This window comes from Gobius niger, assembly GCF_951799975.1.
Source record: "Gobius niger genome assembly, chromosome: 4".
Classification (NCBI taxonomy): domain Eukaryota; kingdom Metazoa; phylum Chordata; class Actinopteri; order Gobiiformes; family Gobiidae; genus Gobius; species Gobius niger.
Genome location: NC_136855.1, coordinates 3,028,427 through 3,042,225, shown reverse-complemented (window position 1 = coordinate 3,042,225; position 13,799 = coordinate 3,028,427). Strand labels below are relative to the sequence as shown.

Sequence of the window (13,799 nt, the reverse complement as noted above, 5' to 3'; positions counted from 1 at the left end):
ATTTTTTCACTATGCTTAAAAAAAAAAAGAAAATTCACAAAGAGGCAGTGGAGCCAGACTCAGTACACCAGGCAATTACTGTGGCTTCCGGCATCACTTGACACTTGAACCGAGCCGTTCTCAAATTGAGCTCAGGTCTGAATTGCCCCAAACCGCCCACACTCACCGAACAGGGGCCGATTAGGTCAGTCTATTATGAGCCAAACCTGTAAAAACTGTACTGCAGTTTCACTAAAAGGGGCTGTGGGGAATACATGAATAAAAAGTAAAATGGTGGCTTTTAATAAAGCTGAGAGGAATAGAGCTGTGGCGCCCCCTGTCCTCCGCTCAGCTGTGACGGTGGACGGAGCAGACTGGCACCTGCCGCTCTGAGCGTCTTTTCTCCATGGTTTTATGGATAGAACACTGACTTGAAAAAGGCTACAAGAAAAGAAGAAATGAGGGTCTGTTTATGCGTCTTTCGGCCACAGGTTCAGCAGCATTGGAACTCCTAAAAGTCTACGCTGTGAGAAAACACTTAACAAATCACAAGGGGAAAAAGTGATCTAAACGCACACGCAGCATTTATCTGTCAGATAAAAGCCAAACCAGGGAACAGTAGCAGAGAAATGAGACTGACACTGGGCAGGAGGAGCACAGATCCTTAAGGTCAAGTTTAATAATAATGATTTATTATTATAAAGGTTAAGTTTAGTCTCGTCTCGCCAGGCGGAAGATCAGCCTCACACTTTAGAGCCTCGGGAGGTCTTACCAAGTCTTATTTTATTGATTTCACTGATTTCACCGGTCTGACCCGGGTCCCTCCCTCAGGAGTCCGACGAGCCGGTGGTGCAGTTCCAGGTGATGGATGTCAGTCCCAGTCGAACAGGCAGCAGCTCCCTGACGTCCGGAGACCTGGCCGACATCAGCTCCTCTACCTGCACCACAGGGACCACCTCCAGCTCCGCCGCCGGGACCACGTCCAACGAGAGGCCCGAGTTCCTCCCGCCGCTGGGCAGAGGCGCCAAAACCACAAGGTAGCGCTTTAAGACATGCTGAGAGGGCGAGAGGGAAACGGGAACACCTGCACTGGGATTCACACCGTGGTATGGGACTGGTGCTCTGAATCGGAGTGGGAAAATGAGTGAAATCAACACTTGATTGAAGCTGCAGTCCAGGGACACTCATGGGTCATGTTAATGAAAGACACAGTAAATAAATAACATCTAGATCAGTTAAAATGACTCTCATTCAGAATATTTGCGTCAATATTCCAGTTCAGATTTACAGTAGTTGGCTATTTAACAATTCTTTCACTTTGTCTGGGAGGTTTCTGATTTATGTCAATCCATTAAACGCTGTTTTAAGCAGGATTACTTTACAACAGGGTTATGGTAACAATCTCAGGAGCCACTTGCAGCTCTTTGAAGTATTGCGATAGGCGTATCACACTTAAGACGTATTGGGATGAAAAAATCCCATGTACACTAATCCTTTAACTTCTCCACCAAAACTCTAACTAACTAAACCTGTTGAACTAACCACTCTCTGTTCACTAGACTCTTTCTTTTCCTCTCTTTTTTCCTCCCTCATTTCCTCATTCCATGCCCCTTGCTTCCTCTCCTTGTCCCTTGCTTCCTCTCCTCGTCCCTTGCTTCCTCTCCTCGTCCCTTGCTTCTTCTCCTTGTCCCTTGCTTCCTCTCCTCGTCCCTTGCTTCCTCTCCTTGTCCCTTGCTTCCTCTCCTCGTCCCTTGCTTCCTCTCCTTGTCCCTTGCTTCCTCTCCTCGTCCCTTGCTTCCTCTCCTTGTCCCTTTCTTCCTCTTCTCGTCCCTTGCTTCCTCTCCTCGTCCCTTGCTTCTTCTCCTTGTCCCTTGCTTCCTCTCCTCGTCCCTTGCTTCCTCTCCTTGTCCCTTGCTTCCTCTCCTCGTCCCTTGCTTCCTCTCCTCGTCCCTTGCTTCCTCTCCTTGTCCCTTGCTTCCTCTCCTTGTCCCTTGCTTCCTCTCCTCGTCCCTTGCTTCCTCTCCTCGACCCTTGCTTCCTCTCCTCGTTCCTTTCTTCCTCTCCTTGCCCCTTGCTTCCCCTCCTCGTCCCTTGCTTCTCCTCCTTGCCTCTTGCTTCCCCTCCTCGTCCCTTGCTTCCTCTCCTTGTCCCTTGCTTCCTCTCCTCGACCCTTGCTTCCTCTCCTTGTTCCTTGCTTCCTCTCCTCCCTCCTCGCCCCCTTCCTCCCTCGGCTTCAGAAGGGTCGGAGTCGGAGCTGGTGGAGGAGTGAAGCGTAAAAGCCCTGGCTCTGGGTCGATCAGTCCCAGAGGTAAAGCCAGAAGAGGGCGCCCTCCGTCACGCTCCTCCCCCCACGGCAGGTAAGCCCCGCCCCCTCCCCTGAGCCTCTGTCCTTTGTTCTGACTGCGTTCTTACTCATATTGTCATCAGTATTTGTTGTAGAGGACTCCCTGGTGTCCCTCAAGGCTTGGTGTTGGGGCTGCTCCTATTCTCAAAGCGACAGTGACCCAGAATGAGAATACACTTTAAGACCTCTGGAAAAAGTTGTATCCCTCTGCTGCCATCATTGCACCGGGGCATAAGTTTGACTCGGGCCTGTCGAGTTTTTGTTTCTACTCAGCGTCTATAAGGCCTACTTCTTCTTCTTTCTTTTTTTAAATGCCATGAAGATGAATCCAGCACTATGTTAAATCGATCTGCCTGTCGGTGTCCGCCCATTAGAGGAAAGGTGTTGTTACACTTTGTATGCTGTATTTTGTGAAAAGGCTAAAATAATGTTGCGTAGAAAAGTAGACTTGAAAGAAGGAAGCTCCGGGATAATGAATATATGAGAAATGCCACTCTCAGTTAAAAGGGTTCTTAACCTTAAAGGAACAGGCCACCATTTTTTCTATACTGAGAGATGTTCTTGCCTGAGCTTAGACGAGCAAAGTGGAGGTATTACTGCGCGGACGTCAAAGTGCTCCTAAGGTATTATTACGCCTTGCAATATAGTGCCCGTTTTTATCCTCTTAGAAAACCGACATATTTAGTTTTGTGAAACTATACTTGGATCGTGTGACTACTGACATAACCATATTTAAATAGGGAAAACATGGAAGACAGACAGTTACACATCGACTCGGAAAAACGGTGGTCTGTTCCTTTAACCGAGGGCATTTTCTCCAGTTCAACTTTACCCAAATAAAGACTGGGCTGCAAAGCTCAGATCTTCGTCTACACTTTTTGTTGTGTTTTTTTCACTGTTTGGTTGCGTTTTTTTTTTTTTTTTTTTCATCCTTGATTTCTTGTTTTTGTTGCTATTTTGACACTTTCTTCAGCAAGAAGATGTGCTTGTGTTCAAGTGGGGATTAAGCAGAAGTAATTAGCAACAATGAATCGGTTAACCATGAACATGCCTATTTCTCGGAGAAAAGTTCTTATTCTGTGCATAAAATATTCCAAACCTGTGTCAAAACCACAGGAAAATGTTTCTCTGTCACTGGATCTCGGCTCCGTTTGAAGAGCGAAGTCGACTAACCTTGACTAACCTTCACTCTGTCATGAGTCCATTTTACGCTAACAGCTCCCCCTAGTGGTCTTGCTTTAGAACAAAGACTGTACTCAAAGTCTTGAGAATGGTCCTGGGTAAATGTGTGAGTTTTAAGCCTTTATGAATTTATGATTCTCTCACTCATTAGAGATCAGTTTCAACCGAACTCTGTCCATTCCCTTCTCCGTAAATGAGTCTTTACTGTGCTCCCTCCTCAGAGCGCCCCCTGCTGGTCTGGGTCAGGACTCCCTCTCTCACGCCTCGGACTCCTCGCCGGGGCCTCAGTCCAGCAGCTCCAGTTTCGTGGGCCTCCGAGTTGTGGCCAAGTGGTCGTCAAACGGATACTTCTACTCGGGCCGCATCATCGAGGACCACGGCATCCAGGGCGGGCCCTCGGAGTCCGGGGGCGGGGCCAGTCCGGGCGTGGCGCCGGGGGAAAACCGGTTCAGGCTGCGCTTCGACGACGGTTATGAGTGTGAGCTGTGGGCGCGGGACATCCTGCTGTGTGACCCCATCCCGCTAGAGACAGAGGTCACCGCACTGAACTCAGACCAGACCTACACCACCGGTATGACCAGGACCTTCCCATAGTTTCTTGTTGACTCCCATGAATAATGTCAGGACTGTTGCCCCTGACCTGGTCCTGTGCCCGGTGTGCTGCAGGAGTGGTGAAGGCCCACCGGATGGAGGGCTCGGAGCTGCAGTACTGTGTGGAGCGCGGCGAGCAGAGGGTGTGGTTCTCCAGGGGTTCCGTCATCCTCAGCCTGGACCAGGGCAACAGGCTCCGGGAGCACCACAGTCTGGGCCCCTACCAGCCCCCCACCGGCCTGGGCAAGGCCTCGGACATCAGCCTGGGTAAGAACTGCTCACACATCAGCCAAATCAGAGGGACAAGGTGTGAGCGGAGTTGTTTCTGACAGCACTCTTTGTTTCAGTCTAGACTAAAAAAGCATTTCTGTTTAAGGCGAATCACGGCAGGTGAAAGTATTGATTTTTCACGCAGTGGTCGAAGTGGAGATTTTTATCTATTTTCCTCCCTTTACATCTTAGTTTTCATGTCAGATATAAAAATGACAAAACTCACCCGCATGATGTTTATTTTATGATGTTTTGTCTGCGAGGTGGGGGCAACCTGGAAGTAGCTGCTGCGCCGCGTAGAAAGGCCGTCTTTCCCGCGGGTGTTTATTCATAAATATTAACAGATTTTACATCCACGTGTCCTGCTAAGGGGCCCCGTGATGATGCTTTCACCCAAATATGGTATTTTTCCTCCTACGAGATGCCTGGTGCGGAAGAGTCGAAGAACGGGCCGGGCATGCCCTTATAGAAGCTCCCACAGACTCCAAACTCTACAGTCTGAGACCTAACAATATTTTGAAGGTTTTTTCAGAGGGATTTTTTAATAGCTAATTCCTAGCCTGATTAATTCAGCTTTGAAACCAAAAAAAAGGTGGAATTTGAGTTTTTACAGATTTTTTCACTGATGATTAGTTTATTGAAAAACTAAAAAATATCCAAAATCCCCTCTGAAAAAATCTTAGTTACTAATATGTCAATAAAATAAAACCATCAATTTTAATCCGGCTCAATTCATTATTTTGATTTCGTTCAAAATATATGCAATTTTGGCCATTTTAATGCTCAAAATGCCTTATTTTTTATGTGAAAACATAAAATGACAGAAAAAATGCAATACATTTTATATCTGTAATGTTCAGCAAAAGTTTCAAATTGACATCTCTACATTTATTTTTTTCCCCATTCACCTGTAGTGTCTCGCCTTAAAAGACTGAGTCGCATTTTAGTCGTTTCTACAGCGGGAACCAGACGTCTACATACACTTTATAAAAATACACATTTGCATTTTTTTCTCACTGTCTGACATGAAACCAGAATTAACTTTTAAACTTGGGTGCAGATGGGTCTTCCAAATGGATAATGACCCAAAGCAAACTTACAAACTGGTTACAAAGTTGCTTAAGGATAACAAATCTCATCAAAAATCTTGATCTCAGGCGTGTAGGTATATAAAGATGAGGTGATCTAAAGTGATAAAGTGATAGCAGCTGATCTAAGTGTGGACTCACCACACAGTGCAACAGGGCAGATTCAGTGCATCCATGAGCCTGTGACTAAGTTATGGCTCTTGTGGAAAACAAAACGATTTTGTCATTGTGATCTGAGGTGGTTTTCTCGCATGTTGGAGCGCCTTGTGGGTCGACTGAGACCGCCCTAGTTTCAGATGGATTTACTTCAAAGTTAGTTCAGTCCGTGTTCACACTCGCACCAGACGTCGTACCATCAGACACGTAATAACTAGGCCTGGGTATCGATTCAAATAAAAAAGAAAAAGGAAATGCACTTTAATCGGCTCATGGAGAGGAAAGCTTTACTGCAGCAGGAAGGGAACGAGGGGCAGAAGAGACGTGTACTGATGATATTACCGTAAATGCTCTAATACTGGCCTGTATTCCATTAGCGGCCGGGTCTCTAACAGAGGCCGGGTCTCTAACAGTGGCCGGGTTTGCGGCTGGCGGAGGCAAAATAAAGCCGGTCTCTAAAACAGGCCGGGGTTTTTATTAGAAACTATAGTGGTCACCATCGCGTCTTCAAAGCACGTCCAGCTGCTCCGTGTGCAGGTCAGTCCCACGCCTCAAAATAATTCCTCCCATCAGCGCGAGCGTCTCGTCTTCTCTCGGGTCAGTCTCATGATCGATCACAAACACAAACGCTCCGTCTAAACTCGCCTTTACACAAGATAACAACAAATAATCCAAGTCCGCGGTAAAAACGAAACAGAAACCTGCAGTGACATTGATGTCAATGTTCCGCTAACAGCAACGAAACACTTTCTGTTGTCCCGACAAAATAAAAGGCGTCAATGTTCCAGCCGCTGGGAGAGGGTTTGAAATGTTAATTAATAAATGAACCTAATATTTTATGTGCAAATGGACACAAATCTCGTTTTTCTTCATTTTCCTGGTAGTCCGTTTTGCTCAAATAGAAATAAAGGCCTGTCTCTAATTGTGGCCTGGTTCCAATAAAGGCCTGGTCCTAGATGCCCTTGAGTAAATAAAGGCCCCGGCCTGTATTAGAGCATTTACGGTAAGTTGATCCATTTGGTAAGAGCAGTAATCCAGTTCTTTCATTGCACAAAAAAAGGAGGAATGACAGTGTGAGTAGTCGGGCCTTCACAGCCTCAGACAGAGACGCCTGTTTATGCAGCCGTGTGTTTCACAGATAACCTGGTGGAGGGGAAGAGGAAGCGCAGGGCGGGTCAGTCGGGTCTGAACACCCCCACGAGGTCGCCCCGAGTCCGGACCAAACCCACTCCAAGTCCCGGTCCCAGTTCAGATCAGAGCCCAGGTCCGACCCCCGGCTCCAAGAGGAAACTGGGCCCAGACAGGACTCCTGCTGCCAAGAGGGGGCGCCGCGGAGCCGGTAAACTGGACTTTTAGAACCATTACAAGTTTGATTTTTACTCACTGTTTTACCAGATTCTTAAAGATGCATGAATTTGAATTTTCAACATTGTTTGTTCATTCATAATTAATTTAACATTTATTTTATTGCCATGGTTGTTTTAAATAGTGATATTGTGAGCTAAAATAGTCCCGTTTTTATCTTGTTGTAAAATAATCCTGTCCTACCAATATAAATGAATTGTATGATTTTTTTTACCTCAATCTTTAATAATGAATTTTAAACTTTTAAAACGGTTAATCTGGTGTTGTTTTTTCACATTTACATTAAACCAAACCAGGGAAATGTCGGATTGAAGCTGCGTTTCAGGCGACTGGGAACTGGGGTTTTTCCCACTTGAAAATTCCAAGATCAGACCTCAGAGCATTCAGCTGTATAAATACATTTGTACGTTAACGACACGGCTAATGCTACAACGGTTAGCTAATAGGATGCTAATGTTCTCCACTCTAGATATAATTACAAATATGCTACATGACGTTATATTGAAGGCTGTGACTAAAAGTAATACAAGGACAGTGCTGTCGTGTCAGCACTGATGAATATGACCTTTAGTGATGTTTTGTTTGAGTAATTTTACCATGTTTCTATGTGGACTGATGGCTGTAACGGGTGAATGGTTGAATGAATGAATGAACATTTGTATTTGAGTGGTTAAATATGCTTTATATTGTACTTATTTTGTAACTCACCTGCTTAGGGACTGCAGATGGAAACTAGCTCAAGCTAAATCTAGTAAGTAACGTCACTGGTGCAGTGAAGTGAACGTAGTATTTTTCAGAGTCGGAGGTTGTGAAATCTACCAGTTTCCAGTCGCCTGAACGCAGCATCAGAGCCATGCTTTATGCCACACCCCTCTGAGTGACCTGACCTTTTCAAGTATACAAACCAAAGCATTCAGTGAAAATACAGTTTCTCACCATGTAAATACAGTGTGATGGAGCTAAAAGTGCACAGCACTTTTCTGCAAAAAAAAATGAATTTCATTTTTTTCTTTCTGACAGATATTGTGATTTAATCTGTGTTTTTTATATTTTCTGTATCAAGTCATTGTTTTGTATAGCCCATTGTCACCACAGGAGCAATGCAATGTCCAAGCAAATAGTAGTAGGTAGTAGGAGGTAGTGTCCAAATAAGCGTCAGCAGCAGATAGAAACATGCCCCCGTCCTTAGACTTTTCTACACAGCGAGGTAGAACTCCAAAACCCAGTGGGAGAGAAGAGAAACCTCTGGGATAGGGCTGAAGAAGGCGATATCTGAAACAGAGGCCACTCTCCATAGCGGCATGGGATGGGGGATATTGATCTACAGACAGAGAAACAGAAATGTCTTGTACCACTCACTGACTGTTGAGCTGAAGGACTAAACCCAGATGTGACCTGGAGAGCGCCTTTCGCCGCAGTCTCCGTCTGAACCGGTAAATGAGCAAACATTTATTTAGCTTTAACCTGGTGTCGGTCACTGGTGAAGGGGTTTGTTCTCAGGCCGTCCACAGGGGCCGCTCTTCTTTCTCCTGCTCTTTCTCCTTCATGTGCACTGCGTTTAACCCCATGTGCGCTCCCTCTCCAGCCCAGCGGGCGGCGGCGCTCAACACCTCTGACAGCGATCTGGCCCCGGCGCCCTGTGACCACACACCCGGAGACGCTGATGTGTCATGTGACCTCGCCACCACACACGGGCCCCGCCCCCTGAATCCCGCCCTGTTTGAAGGCTTCGTGTTCCTCCTGACGGCATCATCAGAGCGAGATCGACTCAGCAACCGCCCTGATGAGGGGGATGATGAAGGTGAGGGCAGCTGAGGCGGGGCTTAGGGTGAGAAGAGGCGGGGCTTAGGAGGCAGAAGAGGCGGGGCTTAGGGGCAGAGAAGGTGGGGCTTAGGGGCAGAGAGGGCAGATCACAAGCCTTGCTGCTTTTTGTGACAGACTTTATTCAGCATTACTTAAAAGCACATGTTTAGCATTGTTTCTTATTACACTGTTCCCTTGGGGAATCTAAAAGCATTACATTTGATTTCAACTGGCATTAGACCTACATTTCCTGGAAAATATATACATTTTGAAACTCCAAAAGAACTCCAAAAAGCAGCAATATTTGGCTGAAATAGTATCAATTTTTTGAGGGCTAAAAGTACCCCGTTGTGTCGAATTTACTTTGTAATATCAAGGCATTATACCAGATTTTTTTTCTAGTAATGGAACAGAATTTGATTTAGAATACTGCAAACTGTAAACTCTGTGCATTTAATTCTAAAGCATTTGCATCGATTTTGAAAAAAATCATTAGTAATGATGTAATGATTATACAAAGGATTTATGTGTTATTGTTTTAAATGTTTACAGCAGTTTTTTTTTCTCATCATGATCCTAAAAATAGAAAAAAGCAGGTAACATTGAAAGACAGTCAATAATCAGAAGCCAGACACAGTCACTAAACTTTCTACATTTTATTCCAATAATAAGACTCAATAGAACCATTTCCGCGTAGAGAATGAGCTGAAGATGTTTCTGTTTCCGTCCAGAGCTGGTGCAGACCGGTCCCTATAACAAAACCTACACTGAGTCTCAACTGCAGAACGGAGGAGGCATCGTCCTCAAGGAGTTCAACCACCAACAGGTCAGAATGGCTCAGTTTTACTAAAGCCCTGTGCTCTGCCCCGTTTGCTGTGGAGTCCCCCAGGGATCTGTCTTTGGACAATCCTCTTTGTGCTGTTTCTCCTCCAGCTCAGATTTTGAATGGACATTTTAGAGCTTTTTACCATGTTACAAAGTTGTTCTCATCAAAAACAAACCTGGATGCTTCTAAACAAGGGGTGGACAATTAGTTTTTTATAAGGGGCCACATGGGTAACCTTAATTGATTCAATTGAGGGCTGCACAAACAATAACTTGAACTCTGCCCAAGATTCTCCAATTGCAAAATGCATTAAATTATGTCTGGAACTCGCTTGATGGTCTTTGTAAATACTGTATATATTAAAAAGAAAGACAAAATAACAGAACATTTACAAAGGGGCAGATATAAGATTTTTAGAGTTTTCATGTGAAAACACGCAGCAGCCTCCCCCTCTCTTGGTACAGCCGCATTTTTTTGGCATTGTGGTTTCTGTGTTCCACATCGTTTTACTGGATGCTTTTGTACGTCTTTGCCGTGTTTTTGTGGGGTCTGGTGGATTTTTTTTTTTTACTGCAAAGAGTCCATAATGGTCCTGAAGAAAGCAGCTTTTTAAAAGTAAAAGCTCGCTTATCAGCTAAAACCATTTAAGGACTAACTTTTAGGACTAACACCTGAACACTATTTCGTTGTACGCTTGTACAATGACAAATAAAGCACTTACTTACTTAGTTATAAAATATTTCCATGTCAATCTGGTTCTGGAGATGTCAGCCTTAGATCGACATTTTTAGCAGGAGATATCTTAAAACATCCATGTACCGGCCGGCAGCCGACCTCTATTAAATATTTAGTTTCACCTGTTTTCATTTTCATTCAACCAACAAGTGTAAGATGGTGATGACGCTGTGTTTGACATGACCAAATGCCTGCAAAAAGCTGAATATTGAATAATAATTTAAAGCATATTCATTTGTTTGGTCAAACACAGTATTTCCGTCCTCAGCGTCACCACAGATGCTCATTTTGACCTTTGCTGTGTCCTCTCCTCAGTGCGAGGCGGCGTACCGCTCCCTCCTCATCGCTGACCAGCACTGCTGTAACAGGAAGTACCTGCTGTGTGTGGCGAGCGGCGTGCCCTGCGTTTCTCACCTGTGGGTCCGAGACTGTTGCCGTGACAACAGCCTCCTCAACTTCAGAAACTACCTGCTGCCTGCGGGGGCGGGGCCAGAGGGCGGAATCAGAGAGTGGTCAGTGCTACACCTGGACACTCCACATAGACAAAGAAGTTTCCAGACTTTAAGGCCAGATGCTGCCGGGAAACCTTTAAATGTAGAGACTACAGAGATACTGATTAAATATTATAAAATACTGCAGGTTTTCAGTCATTTAACCGCCGTTAAAGCTGTGGTAATCAAATGATTTTATTGTAGAAGATTAAACTTCATTCAGCACCACAGATCCACATTGTCAACATAAGGTTTGTGAAAGAAAAACGGAGCACATTCCTGTTGTGTGTCTGAATTAAGCACATTATCCTCCAGCACGAACCAGGCAGTCAGAGGCTACATTAGCATAGCGTTAGCATTAGCGGTCCCGAAATAGTGGAAGCATTTTCAGTGCATTGACTGGCCCCAGAGCCTGTCAATCAAGCTCTGGAGCTCTGTGGAGGCTCCGCCCACCCCGCGAGAGGGGCTTCCCGCCTTTTTGCCCTTTTAAGGAACAGGCTGCCATGTAAGTTTCACAGAGGATTGGGGACCATTACCGTGAAACAAAATGTTATGTTTAAAAATGTAACGTTTGGGTAAAATTACTGGAGGGGTTAAATTAGTTAGGTTTGAATATTTTATTCCTATAATTTAGTTCTGACGAAATAAACAAAGAAATAAAGTGAAGTAGTTTTCGAGGCAGCCATGTCTTTCAGGAGGAGCCACACGAGCTCCAAAGCTCCGGTGTTTTTCCCATCACCAGTTTAAAGTTAAAGCCCCAGGACTGGAGCACTGCTGGTGTTGTGTCTAATCCTCCTAATCTCTCTGTCCCAGGCATCAGCGCTGCAGCCCCTTTAAGGCCCTCCGAGTCCTGCTGCTGGTGGAAGACCAGGTCCAGTTCTGGTCAGAGCTGGTCCGACTGGGAGGAGGCACAGTCCTGGTCCGGTCTCCACACGACCAGAGCGGTGAGTGTCACTGATCAGAGCGGGTCAGCCCTGGACAGACCTTCACACTGGACTCATTCTTGTTTGCACAGGGCATTAAAAAGAAGCGGCGTTCGGTTCTAGCGTATGTGGACAGTTAGCCTGTTAGCATTAGTCATCAAACATCGCAAATGATGAATGATCCAGATGTTTTCAGCTGCTGTCATCGACCACATGTAGGTTAAAGCCTCATTAGAAATCATTACTCAATTGAAACTCTGACCAGGCTGAGATTGGGGCATTGTGGACTTGGGTGGGCTCTTGTTCAAACAGGAAACCCTCTGATCATGTTTGCAGTGTTGAAACCATCAAACTGTCAAACATGTTCTTATGGATTGTCCAGCGTGTAGAACTCAGCGAGCAGAACTGTTTCCAACTCTTGCTCCTTCGTCTCAGAATCATTGTGTTAGTCTTCAGTCATTACTGTCAGGATTGGGTGGACTTCCCTGTTGCCATCAGGCTGTTGTGTGTGATCTTATAGGTTGCGTTCACTTGACATCACAACATTCCAAAGAGCCTACTAGTTTAACATTGAGGTGGAGGGAAACTGAAAAGTCCATGGCAGTAACCATGGTAACTGACAAAATGCAGATCTCCATATCATATGGCGGGTGTGCACTGTGCAATGTTGTCCGTCTACAACGTAAGATCACTCGTCATGAGAAAAATCGTAGGTCGTAGCTGAAAATGGTAGGTCAGGGACGGAGACAGGGGAGACAGGGACAAAGATTTAAAATAGAACCGTCGTACGACCAAAGACGAGCTGTGACCGGCATCAGGCAGTGTCTGATATTTTTAGTGGTAGAGTGAGCCATCCTCTCGCTGCAGAGAGGATCTCTGTCAGCACACACTGCCAGAGTCACAGGCAACAGAGGCCAGGCCTGAGCGGGTCTGACTCTGCATTTCACAGGACTTTCTCTGGACTTTTCCATGGAAAATAAACACTGAAGGCATGTTGAGCTAAACACACGCCTTCTGAAGCCTGAAACTACAAAACTTTGACACACAGTGGAGACGAGTGCAGCTCACGATTTTACCGTCCCCACGTCGTGCAGTGAGACATCTAAAAATCATACAGTTTACACCAGCCAATGGCGTGCACAGACATTTTGAGGGGCAGGTGCTCAACCAAGACATAAGGACACCCCCGCAAAAAAAAAAGATTTTTCTGTAACTAGTGACACTAACAGACCACTGATTAACACAGTAACATAAAATGTCCAATTATGTGGACCTATTAATAAACTAGATAGACTTTAGAGGACAATGTAGGACTATCACAAGGCTCTGCACTTAAGATTAGCACAAATACAAATAAAATAGGCCAAATGGAAAGGTACTATAGCCTACACTTAAATCTGGTTTGTCAATATCATTCCTTTGTCCATGTCAAAAATATCTTAAATAACAATAATCCTCCCACAGATGCAGTGTCCAGAACCCAGGCACCTCCTCACCTTCTCTCTCCTCCTCTCCCTTACCTCAGCTCACACTGCTCTGGCCCTGGTCTACACTCAGCCCTGACTTAGTCTGAATAATACAGCTCATTTTAAGATCATTTTATAGCGCGACAAAACAGAACCGCTAAAGTGACTGACTTGTTACCGCGGACTTTGTCGACACGCGCGGCGGTGCTGACTTCCTCGCCCTGACGGCCCTTTTGTTTCCTTTCCCTTTAATAATCCAGTCATGTCGCGCTGGCTCGTTCATAAAGTTATCGAATTTACTTTGTTTACTTTACTCCCGCGTCGTAGATGGGCTGTACCATCTTACGGGGAAACACGGGGACAGCACAGCTGCCCTTCTGGGATCAGAAGCGTCAGCGCCGCCGCGGCTCGAGAGGCAGAGGAGGAATGAAGCGTGATTTGAAGTTGTTGCACATTAAAACTGTATTTTCAGCACATGTTGGCTTAATAGGGCAAATATCTAACAACAATAATGAAATATGAATGAAATAACACTTAATATTGGGGAGAGAAAAAAACAGGTCTGGAGAAGGGCACTTAA

The 13,799-nt window shown here is 45.4% G+C and overlaps 2 protein-coding genes across 5 annotated transcripts in view; one reads left to right on the top strand and one right to left on the bottom strand.

The window, feature by feature from the left end:
• The window catches only part of tubgcp4 (tubulin gamma complex component 4), a 58,903-nt gene that overhangs the window by 11,079 nt on the left and 34,025 nt on the right, over nt 1-13,799 (bottom strand). The gene's annotated exons all lie outside the window — the stretch shown is intronic.
• tp53bp1 (tumor protein p53 binding protein, 1) overlaps nt 1-13,799 on the top strand; it is a 40,496-nt gene that overhangs the window by 25,857 nt on the left and 840 nt on the right. For 3 of the 4 annotated variants that reach the window (XM_079555091.1, XM_079555089.1, XM_079555090.1), the window contains exons 18-26: nt 811-1,016; nt 2,217-2,336; nt 3,727-4,076; nt 4,172-4,363; nt 6,749-6,949; nt 8,561-8,776; nt 9,510-9,604; nt 10,655-10,851; nt 11,644-11,774. In XM_079555091.1, the coding sequence (XP_079411217.1) occupies nt 811-1,016; nt 2,217-2,336; nt 3,727-4,076; nt 4,172-4,363; nt 6,749-6,949; nt 8,561-8,776; nt 9,510-9,604; nt 10,655-10,851; nt 11,644-11,774 (1,708 nt within the window). The remainder of the gene's footprint in view (nt 1-810; nt 1,017-2,216; nt 2,337-3,726; nt 4,077-4,171; nt 4,364-6,748; nt 6,950-8,560; nt 8,777-9,509; nt 9,605-10,654; nt 10,852-11,643; nt 11,775-13,799) is intronic. The other variant, XM_079555092.1, reaches the window with a different exon arrangement.